Source organism: Pelecanus crispus, chromosome 2 (assembly GCF_030463565.1).
Source record: "Pelecanus crispus isolate bPelCri1 chromosome 2, bPelCri1.pri, whole genome shotgun sequence".
In the NCBI taxonomy this organism is placed as follows: Eukaryota; Metazoa; Chordata; class Aves; order Pelecaniformes; family Pelecanidae; genus Pelecanus; species Pelecanus crispus.
Window position 1 is genome coordinate 54,531,397 of NC_134644.1, and position 17,232 is coordinate 54,548,628.

At 43.5% G+C, this 17,232-nt stretch overlaps 1 protein-coding gene across 1 annotated transcript in view; it reads right to left on the reverse strand.

Moving 5' to 3' along the window:
* The window catches only part of EEPD1 (endonuclease/exonuclease/phosphatase family domain containing 1), a 66,321-nt gene that overhangs the window by 16,457 nt on the left and 32,632 nt on the right, over positions 1-17,232 (reverse strand). The window contains exon 2 of the mRNA XM_075706052.1: positions 14,682-14,733. Within this exon, the coding sequence (XP_075562167.1) occupies positions 14,682-14,733 (52 nt within the window). The remainder of the gene's footprint in view (positions 1-14,681; positions 14,734-17,232) is intronic.

Sequence of the window (17,232 nt, forward strand, 5' to 3'; positions counted from 1 at the left end):
GTAACTGGCACTGGGGACCACACCGCGCCAGTGACCTCCCTTGAGGTGAGCATCTTTTGCTTGAAAAGAGGGTGCGCTACTCCTAAACCACCCTGAGGAAACTAAATACGACCCAGGAAATCAACGTCTTAGGGCTTAAGAAATTACACAGTTCTTACTAGCCAGTGATTCCTCTTTGGAGGATACTTTCATTACAGACCTGGAGTCAGAGCAGAGGCTGTAAGGAGGGCGAGGAGAGAAGGAACAGTGAGGACGAGCTTCCAGGGTGAGCCTGCTGTTATAGCACGGTACATCTCGGTGCAGTAATCATCGCCTGAACTTTAGAAAGGCACTCAAAGCAATTAACTGTCTGTTTTGGTTAATTACCACAGAAATTTTCAGGCCAAAAGGGCACTGCAGTAAAGATAAACAACAACTTACTTCATCAAAGCAAAGGTGATTTTGGTTCCTCTTAACCAAGAGCAGAGATGAGAGACAGGGAATAAATATTCCATTTCTAAATGTCACATATACACAGTTCCTTTATTTTTAACAGGCACTAGAGGGAGCAGGTTTAATGAGTAACAGAGTACTTCTATCAGTTCCTTATCATTTCAGCTATGCTGAGGTGTCATATTAGTAAAGATTTTACATCGTCATGGTGAAAGAGACTTGGAGTTTGAGTGTGGGAGCTGGCAATAGTTGAAAAGGAGACCCTCAGCAGCAAAAAAAGATGTTAAACTATATTATTAGGTAAAAATTCACCACCTTTTTTCAAATTGTAGATCCTAGATAAATCTTGAAGCAGAAAACTACCTGTGCATGAAAAAATTAAGTCTTCTGGTAGTGGGCGCGCTTTCCTGTTACTTTTGAGGGACCTCTTAGTAGTAGTTCATGGACTGCAGGAATCTGCAGGTCATGGGCTGGAAAACACCAAGGTAAGGCCTGTTCTGTGCTACAGAGCATCTCCCAGTGATGGACTTGGTGCTTCAGGACAGGGTAAACAGAAGAGCTCCATGACATACCTTGTAAATTGTGCAGTTGCACTTGAAGAGCAGCCCCCCAGCCCTCTCCAATAAAACTCCCATCCTGAAACATGATCTAATATATTTCTGATAGAAGATAGAACAAAATTGACAGTGGCTTCATGAGACCATCTGGCACTGCTCTTTTTTAATCCATCCTTTACTATATATATGCTTTCCCTGCTCCATCACTGGGTATTGTATAAGCTAAAAATTACATTCCTGGTATTAAATGCACATTATCCTTTCTTGTCTTTATTCATCTGATTGGACTGTACTTTTATTTCCAATTGAAAAAGCAGGTCCGAATACCTGTAATCCTAATCCATTCTACCACGTACAGGACACAGCTACAGTTGGTGCACCCTAATGAAGCCTAACCTAGAAAGCCGGGAGCAGAAAAGTTACAAGTATTTCTGAGAACTTGAAATCAGCGCCTTTGGTTTTCCAGTAAAGCATCCTGATTTGACACCGATGCTCCAGAAGAAGCAGAGTGTTTTGTTAGATCACGTTTGTGAGGAGGAAGAGGCAGAGTTAGGGGGTGGAGAGATTTGTGGGTGTTGTATTTTACTGGACCCCTATTGAGGTAGGGGCAAGGGAAGGTCAAAGGCTTCAGGGCTGTTGTCCTGGTGGTAGTGCAAGGCGAGTCAAGAGGGGATGCAAGACACAGAGGAGTCAAGAGGGGATGCAAGACGCAACGGGGCCAGGATGCTCAGCGCACTTCTGCAGCCGAACAATGCTGCATCCACTTCCCACAGGCAGGAGCAACTAAGGAAGGGGACACAGAGGAGCGTCAGGCCTTTCAGTTACATCTGGTTTCTCCTATAACCAAATGCAACAGCAGGGAAGGAAGCGTTATTATGGCTAAAGCCTGAAACACAGACTCAGCGTTGGATCCCACTTCCCACTGACAACGGTGTTGTCTCAGGCCTTCATTGCTTGTTTGCCTTTCCCTCAATTGTATCCCTTTCCTGTTTGCAAATGCAGTCAAAAAATACACACACAAGAAATAGATGCATCCACTGGTGTGGGTGATGCACTCACAAACTCTATTCAGAGGAGCCATACAAATAAAATGAGAGAAAGTCAGGGTGGCCCTAGGTTAAGATATAACATTTTTCACATGCCCATTCAACTAGTCCCTTCTAGGAAGACTTCATTAAAAACTGCATAATATTTATTGTTTGTGCTGTTCAAGTATTGATATTACATAAAGGCAAATAAAACTTGGCAGGCGGATGGCGGCCTGACAGATAATTATGAGTGTTTTCAAATCAGAACAATCCCCCTGAGGGAATCAGTTTCACTCTCAGCCATATCTATACATTTGTGTTGGAAAAAGTTTTCTTCCCCCTCTTGTACATAATTCCACAATTACGTTAGAGCTGAAGAAATAATAAAAAAAATTATAAAGTTTAGGAGAAAAATTCTAGGATGGAGAAAAAAAAAAAAAGAAAAAAAAAAAAAGGAACCAATCTACTGGAAGTGCAGCAGCCATAGAGTTACTCCTGGAAAGCTTATCTGCCCCTTCTGCCATGCTAGCGTGTCTTGCTTGCACTGGGTCATTGAGATCTGGGGCAATACCTTCCCACCCTTTATGTACTCTTCTGTTGTTCCTAGAGCTAAACCACAACATCCAGATTGATGACCGAACAAATCCTTGCCATCCTCCATGTTATTCACATTATTCACAAACATGTGTTACCTAACACATCCTTCAAAGAGCTCTATAAGCTCATTGTGAGCAGAGAAATCAAGGCAGAGCCCTTCAGCACCGCCAAATCCTCACCAGTGTCTATCTTCAGAAATAATACAGCACCTATAGGCACAGTCATCACCTCTATGTGCCTTTGCATGCTACAGACATACAGAGTTCATTTGTTGCAATAACATGCATACATATTGGGGTCCCAAGTCCCAGTCCATCTGAAGGCAGGCACCTATATAGCTTTTTCATCAACTTGAGCAGGACTCATTTTTTCCTTCTGCTTCTTAAAGAGCATCCCAGTAATTCAGACAGACACCCACGGAGAAAGGATTTCCTTCCTCAGGGGATCCGATTCTCAGCTCCTAAATGAGTGCTCCAAGCACCACGTTATGAACCGGAGAGCAAACATTTACCATACTGCAGCCTTTGCTGCCTGGGAGCCACGTGGTGACCTGAACTCCCAGCTCTGCTGCAAAGACCACTTTTAAGCTTAATACTTAAAAAAGGAAACCTCTGGGACTGAGGAGATAGGATGAGGAAGGCTCATTTTTGAAGCCCAACTATGCATAGACGAGAAACTAAGTTGTCCAAGTCCGCCCTGCCTGCTTCAGACGGGGGTAATTCTGCTCTGCTTAGCTGAGGAGCGTGAAAGCAAAGCATCACAGGACTCCATCATTTAGGCACCCCTGGGGTTAGGTAGCAGCTAAACAATGCCTGGCAGGATTGGGAAGTTTTTCAAACTGAGGGCATCATTTCCCACGTCAGGTATCTGAGCCCCTTCATGAGCTTGGCCCTGTTTTGAACTGGCCCGTGGATGTGAATCCAGCTGGACACACGCCCCTCTCCTGCCAGTGCTGTGTTACTCACCCATTGTTCTTCATGAATGTGCGGGAAATAATTATGCTGATAAGCTTAACATTATCCCAATTATCAAAAGTGTGTAATGATTTGTTTCCATATACGAGCCTGTTTGAATCAAATCAGATTTTTTTTTTTTTAAGTCAGGCTTTACAGGATTGGTTGGGGAGTGGTAGGAGCCTAAGTTTGCAGTCCCAAGTTAATTACTTTCCTTTTGGAGTTCTTATTTTGGAAAAATTTAGCAGTGAGTTTCTACGCTGCCCTCCCAGATGAATTATAGCTTGCCGCAGTCACCCAACTGCTTAATTCTTTGTAATACTGGAGAGGAAATTACATTCTTTATCTTTGAATATATGATTAAAAAAAACAGATTGTAGCCGATAAAACCAGTTCTCTGCTCGCCTTTAATCATAGTGTTCCCAGGACAACAATGTAGATCATTCACTGGCATGTTCTCCTACCTTCATTCTAAACAAAAGTGGTTATTTATATAAACAGTGGTTTTTTATAGATCTTCAAAAGGAAGACACGGAAACCTTTGGTGCAGAGCAGTGAAACAACAACAACTGAAAGGCAATGCAATAACTCTCCTAACACATTTTAAGTGCTGGGGCCACTTTTGAAGAATTACAGGATGCTCAACTACGTATTGTCAAAATGGCATATCTAACATCTTTCAGCCAGTTTGCCATTTAATGGGAAGGTGTCTCCACTGATGCTTGGTGGAAATTTATGCTGCCTTTTCCCTGTGGAAGACAGCACCCGTATTTGCCAACTTCCATGTAGGAGAAGTTTCATGGGTTCCTAATTTCTCATGTTTCCATTCACAAGCTGAGCTTTTTCCTTGTACTTCACAGGACAGACTCATTTTGCAGAAGACGTTTCCTGACTAGTTCTTTTCTTACCCTTAAGGACTTTTTTATTTTTAAACATAATACAGCAAATAAGACTCAAGACGTTGTCAGGGACGGTCACAAATCTTTGCAATTCTTGAAGCCTTTTCAAGAAAGTGTTTTATTCTGTGTAAATAGGCAGTATAATCATTAAGAGCAACAATGGCATGCTAAGGGAACTGATGTGATATAAAGACTAAAAAGAAGCCCTCATGACTATGAGGCTTTTTCATCAAGCTGCTTTTGCGAGAGATGAGTGCTTGATTTCAAAGACTTTCCCTACATTGTCATAAAACAGTCTGCTCAACTGGTTAGCTGTGCTAAAATCATAGGCACCCCGCGACTGTATTATTTACCTATTACTATGTTGTCTGCTGTAAATACCCAGGTGCTTTTCCAAGTTTTTTTTTCCCCCAACTCGTTATTTCCAAAGGAAGACGACAAGTTCCATTTTGCTGCCGCTTCTGCCACCAGAAATACACCTCTCTGGGAACACAGGTGTATGCTTAGGGAAAGTATAATTGAGATTATTAGAGCAATGAGGCATCAGGTATTTTAGAAATACTACTGTAAGTGCATAAATACAGCTACTGCTTCAAGCAGTGACCGACACAGAGGGATCCAAGTCTTGCACAGAGTGAGCTATTGCATATTTACCCACAGCACGCGTGCTTCGTTTTGACCTGTTAGGACCACCACTCCGCACAGCCATGGACTGTGCAGCAGATACAAGAGACCTACGCTGCCTGCTCATTCAGACTAGATATAAGGCACCGGGCAACCAGGAGTCAGTGGCTCCCTGGGAACCCCTCTTTCTTCTTCTTTTTTTTTTTTTTTTGTTTGTTTAATCCCTGGGCTGATTCTTTTCTCAGGAAACATGAATTGATTTGTGTGGTGTGGTGTAAAACCATGCCACCGTGAGTACGCCCTTACTCACCCAGTAACCACCAGGACTACGTGAGGTGAAAATAAGTTTATCAGGACCCAGCCCTTAATATGGAAAGCAAATAGAAAATCATCCTATGAAACATGAGACCCAAAAGTGATAAGAAATAGTTTCTTGCTCACCAATTAAAAAAAAAAACAAAACCAAACAAACCGACCAGTGAGCTATATTGATTTGCCAGGATCTGAATCTCCTTAGCTGTACATTGCCTTCAGCCAGAGGAAAAGAGGGGGAAAAAATGTGCAAATACTAAAGAGGAACAAACAAAACTGAAAGGGAACAGGGAAATCACAGTTTTGAATGTTATTCATCAAGGAAAGCTGCTTAAGCACATAAGATAACTAGATGTCTCTACATTCCCATGATAAGAATGTACTCATTTCCAGAGGTGTTAGCAAGTGAGCTGGGTTTTTTTGTGGGGGTTTTTTGTTTGGTTTTTTTTTTTTTTTTAAATTGTGCACTTCTGTCATATACGTGACAGAAGTGTGGATGGGACTGTGCTGATGTGCAGTTTGAGAACGAATAAGGGCAGTGCGTTAAGAAAACTGCTGTGACACAAGGAAAAAGGCACAGCCTTATTACTACAAGGTCACAGTTTGACCACCTCTACAGAGCCTTGCATCAAAAACAGTTATTCACTGGGCATTTTGCATCCATCCATTTCTTTCCTACTGTTAGTATTACTGTTTTCCCCAACTGATTTACATCTCTGCTTAAAGCAAGCATTCTTTCCCATGGTAAGAACACGAAAACAAGGAAGAGAAAAATATATAATATGACTCACAACCATTGCCAGCCTCAAATATTTATTCTTCCTTCAGGCATTGATTATGCCACCGTACAGAACACTGTGCCACCTCCTGTAAAGTGATTTAAATCTGTCTCATATCCTATTCCATTACTTTTTTTTGGATGCTTATTATTAGGAGGATATCTTCCAGGCTGCTAGCATTAGGACATGTCATCTCACCTTTTTTTTTTCCAAAATCTCATGCATGTCTACATTCTTTTTCACACCTCTAGCCCTTAATTGAAAGAGCCTAATTTGACACCGATTCCTCTCTGAAATAGCACATTCTTCAATTATAGGTTTGCATGAGTTTTCTGTCTTCACCCACTAGCACGCCCTCCACAGAACCTACAGGACTGTCCTCTCAACCCTGACCAAAGTTCTGCTGTAACAGATGCAATGGATTCTGGCTCCCCATAGAGAGCATATGCATTACTTAATCCACATAAACTACCAAAAAATTATTTGGGCTGACATTAAAAGACACTTGCTGCTATGTCAATCTATCAAAAAGGAAAAAAAACTCACCCTTCCCCAAAATTGCTGACTATTCAGAACTGGTCCTGTTCTACGAACTTGCTTTGCCTTCTGCCGTCTTCTAGAAGAAAGTCAGGATAAAAAAGGACTAAGGATCCCTATTACTTCTACCACCCACAAACTAAACTTAAACACATGCCAGCATTTGTAAACACATATTTTGTGTTTCTCCTTGTTCTGGAAGTGTAGAGAATAATTTTACTAATGGGTAAGTTTGGCTTCTGTCCAGGGATAGGACTAGATGCCTCACAAAAGAATGCCAAGCTAGTATAACAAGCAGTCTCCATGCCACCACTTCGCAGAGGAGCACAGCCATGCTCTAGGGAAGAAGAGGGCACCTCCTAAAGGACAGTATTTTAAGAGCAACCTGTGTTCTCCATGGCTTCTAACGTTTTGTTTACTGAAGTCCACTGATTATCAGAAAAGAGATGGGCAATGCAACTAAAGGAAAAAAAAATCCAACCAAGATCAAAGATGCCAGACATACTAGCAGATGAGAGCCTGTGCTTCCAATGCTGCTGAGCACTTGACAACAGTTTGCAGTAGAGGGGCCTGGAAAGACGAAATAGTCACAGGTTCCCTGCAGAGAGCTACTGAAATCATCACGGAGCTGGCCAGAGCCATAAGGTCCACTGATACATCTCCTTAAACGTCTAGCCATCTAGATCCCTCCTAGAGGACAGAAAGGAGGAAAAGAAGTGAAAGGCCAGAGGCAAATACTGTACAGCTGCAGGATTCCTAAGTCAATTTAGTGGATGGCATAATCCCAAAGAAGCCTCCCATATTGTAAGAAATGGTGTCAATATTGTTTCCAGCTCCACTCAGCCAAAAATGGTTCCTACATAATAACAGCTATCCTTTCCTTCACGCTGAGGTTTCTTGACCCCAGGGGGTGAAGTCTGAAAAAAAGACTTTGAACCCCTGAGTATCACCTGCGCTCAGATAAACAAGCAAGACAAGGGAAAGAGATAGGGGGAAATACAGGAAGGGTGTGGGAGAGCAAATGGTAAGTAATAGGAAATAAGGTGAGAAAAAGAATTAAAATAAACTCAGTTGGACGATTTGGAATAATCTCCTTTTACTGTGAGTGGTCAATCACTGACTCCGTGATGGCTTTGAAGGTACAGGGCAGGAGGACCTACTTCAGCTGATGAATTATGCAGAAGTCTGTCCCAAGGCTCAATCAGGCAAATGGCATGGCGAGAGGCTTGATTCCACCTCTCTTCTCTGGGAATGGGGAACAGAAAAATGAGGCAGCAACAGGGCTGGAAGACATTGATCAAAGGTCCTGAGTGAGTCAGTGGCCAAGTCTACATCTCCTTTTCCTGTTCTCTGAAAGCGAGACTGCCGTTTCCTTATCTGACTAGAGGACATCCAAATGTACTTAAGTTGGAAAGAGGTCAACCTCTTTCCGGAAAGGACAGTTCTAAGAACAGGCAGTAAATATAACTCATTTACAACAACTTCGATTCGTTGCCAATTGCCCTATAATCTTTTTTAATCAATACCTCTGAAGTGAAGCAAGATTGCAAGACAGGGCTCACACTGTACAGGAGTATGGCTTTTAAAAATATGCACACGAAGACTCAGTCCTGAACTAACTGCATTTCTGGGGTACACATTGAAACAATTCACACCAAAGAGGAAAGACCGTCTTGGCATTATAAAAGTGCCTGGGACTCAGGAGACCAAGGTTCACTTCCGGACTCTGTTTGGAGTTGGTCATCTTAGGTGACTCCGTCACCTAAAATCATGTGATTCCCTTGTAACTCCAGCATGTCTCCATAAATCAAGGATAACCACCATTCTTCCCTACCTCTTTGGGACTGCTGCATGATTGCACTCTCCAAAAAAACTGAGCAGCAGCAACAGTACAGGGTATTTTGGCTGCACAGGCAACACATACATTCCAGGTGGTCCAACCCCAGTAGCTGCAGAGCTCAGACAGCAATGGTAGACCCTCACCCCGCAGCGGGGCTGTCAACAGCCCTTCCCTGCTCTTCCTTAGGAGACACTGATGGTAGCTCTCATGCCAAATCCAGCTTACACACAGGGAATAACGTTTGCCTGCAAGGGCAGTATTGACTGCATGACCAACCACTTGGTGCTTACACCAAGGAAATGGTGACAGGCCAGATAAACAACCTCAGGTGACCAGCTGCTCCATGTCACGGCATGTTATAGCTCCCTTTCAACTGCCCTAGCAGATGCACACACAAACATATTTACATCCATGCAAGCAAGAAGCGATGTGCCTATGCTTGCCCCTGCAAAGGGAAAACAGCACCTCTCTTTCAAACACCAACAAGCTCCTAGGGAGAACCTTTCACAAGTAAACAACCTGCTCTGCTCTGAGAGGGATTTTATAAAGAACAGAGATTACAATGGGCTTAATCATGATTAAACACTGATCTGGCTCAATCTACTCAAAAGCAGACAAAAGATAAATAAAAACCTCCAGCAGATGCATTTCACACTGGAAATTCTGGAACCTCAATTGACGTCATACTTTTTATGTTCAGATAATATCTGGAGGAAACAGTACACTGGATCAGGAAAACAAAAGCAAATTTCTAGTTAAAATTCTCCATGCTCTGTGTAGAAAGGAGAAGGCTACAGCAGGGAATACACAGCGCAGCTCAGCTTTTCACAAACCCGTCTTTGACTGTAGCTGAAATTGCACTATTAGAGCGATGCCACTAGAAAGAAACAAGCATTCACTTTTGTCCTCATCTCCCGCGTCCTACCCTGTAAAACTGGGCAACATTAGTCATTGCATTTCCCCTCTGACAAAAGCCACTTCTGATTGATGACAGGCAGGTTAACTTTCTTTTACTAAAATAATGCCACCTCCTCAGTGTCACTCCAGTTGTGGTGCATTGATTCCTTAGGCACGGTATGAAAATTCTGCATGATGGGAAGGGGTTGCATCTAGTGAACATCTCCCAAACACAGACATCTCGTCTTTCCTACGGGTGAGGAAACCCAGGAAACAGATTCCACATCACGGGAGACAACTCCAGCCATTAATACTGCTGAGGGAGGTGAAAAAAGTCAAAAAATGAGCACAGGTGCTAGGGATTGCTTGCTTACAGTGCTAAGCTTCCCATTTTATTCAAGAGGATAAAGATGTTCTCTTCAAGGAGCTACGTCGCTGCCTCTCCTGACGCCTAGCTAATGTATCCTGTGCTTCACAGCTACAGGACCTCTACTGCCGAACACCAGGTGAAAGACTTTCAATCCCTTTTGATTTGTGACCTCCAAAGCTTCTCCAGTGAAGGTGAAAATCCCCATACAGACAATTTAAGCCTACTGATAATTACTTTGTTCTCACTTCCTTTTCACTGACCTCTTGGATGTAGATCACAGTGCATAAAGTTGCCATCACTGGCACAGACAGACCTTGACAGTGAAACCTATGCTACTTATCCTGATTTTCAAGCTCCAAGTTATCGACTTCAAGAACATCATCCCTGAACAAAATCACAATTCTCACCCCAATTCCTACCATGCTTCAGCCCACCCAGCGTATCTCTCATGCCGGTCTAGATAGATCACTTCCAACTTCAAGCAGAACAAGCATCACTTTGCAGATGAACTCCACACTTTCATAAACTGCTGTATCAGTTATGCGATTTGCATTTCCTAGGTGAGAAGCCAACAAACTGCTCTGTCTCTGGAGTCAAGTGGACAGTCCTTTCTCATCCCCAGAAAGAGCAGATGCACTTGCTTATTAATAGGCAAATAGGAAACTAATGGGTTACTGTTGCTTGTTCCCAAAGATTATTCCCAAAAAGCTGGCAGGGGGTTACTAAATATAATGTTGTTGTACAGATTATTTAACTTTCTTCAGTAACGTACCTCTGAAGGAGAAATGAGTTCAAGCGCCCATGTTAACAACTGAAAGGCGCAGGAGGCAACATTTGAGAGAATGCAAAGAATATTTTTATTTTTCTTAGAATATGGATGACTCTTCCTGCACATCCTACTGGCATCAAGCACCAATGGGAACAATCATTTTGGCATACTTGTTGCCTATGGAAAGGACTACGGATTTAAATGCTAAAACTGCAACCAGTGTGAGCAACCAACCTTGCTAGGCAGTTCAATCTGCTAATTATTTAACCAGATTTATTTTTAGACTATAAAAACAGCATGTTCCTCAGGAGAATTATTTTTTCCCCTTCCCCAAATAAATACAATTAACACTTGCCAAGTAGAGTTCTTCATCTGCAAGTAAGGACTTCCCAAAACTAGACCGAGTGAAATACTCAAAAATACATTGGTGCAAGCGTGTCCCCGAGAGTCTCTCCCAGAGCGGTGCTTCTGGAAGAGGAAGAAGTGCTTCATACAGGACGCAGCGCCAAACCTGCGTGCCCGAGATACTTCTTTCTAAAGCCTGAGTGGCCTTGAACCCTTGTGGGGACGAGGCTGTCACGACCGCAAGCCCTCCCTCGGCGTCTCGCCGTCTGTTTTTGTTACTGCCCCCAGCAAACGGCAGCAGCACTTCTGAAGCAAAGGCACGCCAGCAATGCAATCCCACGGCAGCCGAGGCAAGCTCAGCGAGGAGGCAGGGGGAAGCAAACAGATCAATTTGAAAGTTCAAGGTAAGACAAAATGCAGATAAGCATGCGCTCAGTTTTAAGCTGCCGGTGAGACCGCTCGTGTGGAGTAAGTGCTGGAACAGGCCTAGACACAAACAAGCCCATCTCTGACCCAGAATTTTCTCCAGGTAAAGACTCTTGTTCTTCTTATGTGACCTGGTCCTGTTTCACCAAGATAAATTATTATTTTCCCGTTCCTATTAATGACAGCAAGCACGGTGCTGGGGTCCAGCTCACAAGCAGCATCCTGCTTCTGCAGTGCTTACAGGCACCCATGGCGCCCCAGAGAAACCAACCCGCTGATGAGCGGCATCCACGGGTCAGGCAAGCTTGTCCCGAGCCAGGGCGAGCTGTGATTAAACCCAGCAAATCATCCCTTCTGTCTTGGCAACCCCAGGCATAAATGCAGCCAAGTGTGGTAGCTCTTTGGCTTGGTCATTTTGGCCAAATTTGCCAAAACATTAGGGTTTAGGAAATTAAACGAGTAGAGTATTTGCATGACACAAAGCTTCTCGCGGTATGACCGATTTATTTTCAATGGCCAAGGTGGGAAAAACATTTAAAGATAATAAAGTATCTAGGATAGTCAGAATGGCATTAAACCCTTTTGCTGTAAGCAATCAGTAAATAACTGAGGTGCAGCTTTTGAAGCACAGCAGCGCTCCACTACACGAGGGCAAAGCTTTCTGCGACATACCCGCAGGGGGTTGCCACCTTCTCAAGACCCCAACAGTTCAAGTCGTTTCTCCCAGCCTGCTCCGACAGCCTGCTGCTTCACGCGCCTCGCCTCCCAGACCATCATCCCGTTTCAAAAAGGTGACGGTAACACTGTGTTTTGCAGTACCAGATAGTTTTGTGACACTGTCTCAGGGCCCTGGTTCTCAAGGGACTCGCTACACATGTGCTTAACTTCAACGTGATTTGATTTAATGGAGCTAGTCTGCAGCACGAACGCTAATGTGTGCCCGTAAGTCTTTTCAGGGGGCACAGCTGTTCACCAGCGTGCTCCTACTCACTCTGGGTTTCCATGCACGTATCAAAAATATGTAACAACATTTTCAAAGCTGAGCATTGAATTTTAGAAATAATGTGGTTACACAAATTCAAAACCATCTATGACAGACTAGAAAGTGTCTATACAAAAAACACTTTTAGGCTATCATGTCCATAGCTATCTTAAAGAAAACTTCCTTTCAAAAACCAGAAAAATTGATCTTGCAATGAATATTAAAATATTATCATTTAATAGTATTCTGTATTCCTGCACTATAATATATGCAGATAAATAATGATTTATGAATACAAAACTCAGCAAATACAAAACCTGACTCTGCAAGCAGGCAGGACAAGGGATTTTGTTCTAGTTTACCTTTTTTCCCCTCCTGTATTTAAAAAATAGAGACAGCAAATTTCTTTGAACTTACATAATTCCACCCTGTTATTTTCCAGAGGGCTAAACTGGCTTTTTAAATTCTTTAAGCTTGGCATTGTATGAAAGCAGATATCAAATATTCAGAGAGCTCAATTTAGAAAGATCATTTTTCTGGGGCTGAGCCTTTCTGAAGAGCTTCCTGCAGAGCTCCAGACAATGCCTCAGCCAGCCATTCCCACCAGGCTGGGGTCACTCGCCCTTGCCAAGCCGTATTTTAGGAGGCGTTGGGCCAAAGGGAGGTGCGGGTCTGACAGAAAGGTGAGAAGTATACAGCGTATGAGGTGCCAGAGAAGCCGACTGCTGCAAACAACAACAACAATTTGTGAATATTAACCTGTTTTGCACAATGAGTGGTTCAGAACTGTGTTTTCTTCGCATGCAAAAAACTACAGTATCACCCGCTTAGTCCTCTGTTGCTGCCTTTTAACAAAATCCACCTCTTTGGGTCAAAATCTGAGTTCACCAAAGCCAATGAAGAGATGCCCCTCTTGAATTAACTGGGTTGTACATAGGACCTCTGTGAAACGCATCTCCAGTCAGTGGCAAAGCACAAGGCTGAAGCACCCGCTGCTGCTGGATTTCATTTTGCCCAGTATTTCTACAGTAGCCAGCACACGTAGCCATGACCATTTGGCTTTAACAGGGTGCTGCAGGACCTTCTCCTTCACACGGACAGGATGCGTTTGAGGCAAGAGAAGGTTTCCTCCTTCCTCCCCAAGCCTTGCCAGGTCACTCATAGGTACAGAGGGGCTGTTTGGGTCAGCAGCAGCTCAATGCCTGCCATAAGGTAGAAGCTTTCCCAGCAGGGCTCTGAATCCAGTTGTTTTCTTTGAATCCTGCCAAGTCTCTTGTACCTCCATGCTGCCTCCCGCCTGGCTCCTTGGTCTTCTAGACGAAGGAGCTGGTGCAGAAAGTGAAGGGAGCCCACCGGTCCCAGCATGGGCACTGGGAGTCCCTTCATGGCAGCAAAATCGTAAAAGAATAAGAAATACAGCATTTGGCTCTTGACGCAGAAGGAAATGGTCTAAGGGTACTGCTGTGTTTGCAATACCCTTGGCTGAAGAGCGATACTGGTTTTTATTATTTACAAGCCCTCTGGCCTTTTGTGGCTACTGGTTTTGCCGTGGCTCCACAGGCGGGATCTCAGGCTGCTGCGGCACCGGTGCCTTGGCGAAGCCCACAGGAGGTCTTAGGCGCTGGACCAGGGGGATGCTCCCCCTGAACAGGACTACACCGCTTGGATGCAGGAAGCCATCGGCTCCGCACAGCTCCTCCTCTCTGCCCCCCACACAGCCAAGCACAGGCTGTTTGCAAACCCCACCATCCCTGGGACAGTCGACGGACGGCACATCCCTCAGCTCCCTGGAAGGCCAGGCTTAAAGGCAGGCCTATCCCTGCACAAGGCAGACGGGAGGAGAGCTCAGGCTAACAGACGACACGTACTCAGTTGGTGTTGTTAGGGCTGATGTTGAGTAGCTAGCTGCTTTGATCCCTTCATCACAAAATTAAACCATGTTTCTGCCAAGGCATCTCCTGGCAATGGCATTCTCCTGAGCTGGATGCTCCAACGGGGCTCCTCAGATACTCTTTCGGCTTCAGACATTCATCTTTGTCAGTTCAAATAATCTACTTATCCTAGCTGTTAGCAAGGAACTGATCTTGGGAAAGCTAATATGGGCAGGCTAGAGGCACTGCTTACCCAAGCCCGCTGTAAAAATCAGAAAACACCAAAAGCATGCGGTCAACTTGGACAAAATGTCACCCCTCTGACTTCACGTACTACGTAGCTAGGAAGATGTCCTATTTTATGCTGCATGATTTTCCATAAAGTTAGGAAGCCTGACTAACACAGAGGGCTTTAAGAGCTTAAATACATTATGACAGTTGTATTAGATATATTTTTAAATACCTTTTCCAGAGCTTCTCTATCGACCAGCTCCTGCACAGCCAAAAGCTTGATACTGTAAAAAAAAAAAAAAGAGAGGAAAAAAAAAAATTAATTACTCCATTGCAAGCATTACAGAAACACAAGTAACAGCAGAACTGAAGCTCTCTTTTTATCTTCCCACTTCACAAAAGAGTCTATAGAGGTACAAATACAAGAAGTGCTCAGGATATAATAACCAAAGCAAGAGAGAACCAGTGTTACTTTCTTTGCTTTGAATTAGCTGTCCCAAAAAGATTTTCTGGTTTCCAGCTTACAAGTGTATCTGAATTCACATTACAGAGAAACTGCATTAATCACCAAATTTTTAATACCCTAAATTAACACTGAAGGATCTCCTGAACAACAAATACAGAGAAAGACTCTAAAACGTTTCTATCCTTTTTAGTCAGCTTTCGTTTTCAGTTATCAACAGGTTTCTATGAGTCCCATGACAGTCATTCCCAGGGATTTACAATATTATGTATTAGGTACAGTAACCAAGTCAACCCAGCTCAAGAAATTTGAGGGAGATATGAGGGAAATGTGCATAACTGTTTGAAAGTAGGGTAGAGATATAATCCATAATTAATTATTCTCGTAATGCCATTTGCTAATCAGGACCAAATTTCTTCACCTACTGAATCTTTTCTAAGTTTACCTCTAGGGGCTAAATCCTGCACGCTTTATTTTGTTTACTTCAACAAGATCATGAGAGTCACTCAAGTAGGATTTTGCCTTGTTAAGACAGATAAGATCTCAGCTAAATCAAGGTATATAAGAGAACCTTGTACAACATCTATACTTTCCTAATCAGTTTAGTGAGTAATTAGAAATTATCCATCCTCCTTCAACTTCAGTTACTTGTATGCGTCCCCATGTAGTGCAAAAAGCCCAATCCTTTCCACACCAAAGAATTTCAGGAAAAGATCTTGTTGCATCCCCCCTGAGCTGCAGGGCTCACAGGACAGGTATGAACCTGAAAAGTACTGGCAAAGCATTGCCAGCAGGTCGAAGGAGGTGATCCTTCCCCTCTACATGAGGCACTCACCACCAATGGTCCACAGCAGCTGCCTTGGCCAGAGAGCAGGAGGGATCAACAACACATCTACTTACAGAGCCGGGCATCTACTTTAGGACGGCACGGTTACGATTCAGCCCGCCTAAACTTTAGCCCTCTACAGCTTTGGTGCCCAGTCAAAGCTAATGTTTACATTCACTGTACGGTCAATGAAACGAGAGAGGAACCTCACTTCCCCAGGGCAGTTCAACCCACCTCTCCTAGCATCATCCCTTATGTCGTCCCTCAAGGGCAGAAGTTGCAATGCTATGCTGCCCCAAGTCAGGCTTACAAAATGCTGGCAGCCTTTTTACCCATGGAGTAGATTAGTATTGCAACTCTGACCGCTCACGTTCCTTACCCAATCTAACGAGTCACTTAATATATTGTTCTTGGACTCCAGAGGATAAATTCCTTTACCCAGGGATACAAAAACATTTGCATGGTAGTGGAAGAATCAAGTGATGCATATAAATATTGTTTAAATCACTCTCACGACTCTGTAGACAGACACAGCAAAGAACCAGTATATTTAAAAGCTCATATTCAAGACTGTGCAAATAGGCGATGCAGAAGTCTGCCAAAAGATATAATTTGCCAGGTACTACAACATGTTTTATTAGCCTTTCAAAACCTCAGAGCAATGTTGTGTAATTCTTGAATGTCCACGGACATCTTATATGTTAATTATGTATGTCTATCCTGTAACAGCAGCTGGCAAAACATAACTTTAGTCCGGTCCTTCTACTGTGTTACAATGCTTTCCACTACAGGTATTCACAGCCTAACCCCTAAACACGACTGTGCTTTCACTTTAATGTACTTCTAGTTTTCAGATGTCTTCAAAGCATCATAAAAAGCTATATCCAGTAAATTATAAAATAGCCCCAGACCATACATTTCCAGTCTGTAGAGGCTATCATTACTAAGACACAGAGGGTGGAGATGGTTCAGAAAACAACGGGATAATCAGGAGAAAGAAAAAGGTATTCCATTAAAGCCCAACCACTACAGCAGCAGGGGGCACGTGATTTTCTGTTACCGTTTGGTGAACACACTAGGCTGCACACAAGCATTCAGCTGAACTGGAAGGTACTTAGGGAAAGTACAAAGCCAATACAAGGTATTTTTTAACATAATTTTCCTTGCAATTCAGCCAGGAAGCAAAATAAGGATGGGACGGGCACTGAGCAAAGAAGGCACCTCCATTTAAAAACCGCAGTGTTGTGTCCAACCCTGAACTTCAGAAGGAGCCTGGGCTGACGCATCTTGGAGAACAAAGTCCAATAACGTAGACAGCAGCAATGCAGCCACAATCAAGACCTGTCTCTGAATTCAGGGCTCGCCTCTTAGTTTTGGATGACGTGCCTCTGTTGCAGGGCATTTCGGAAAAAACACAGGACGGGTGAGAAGGAGGTAGTCTAATATGCATGTGGAGGCATCCAGGATGCTAACAGCCAGCTGGGCTGCTGCAAA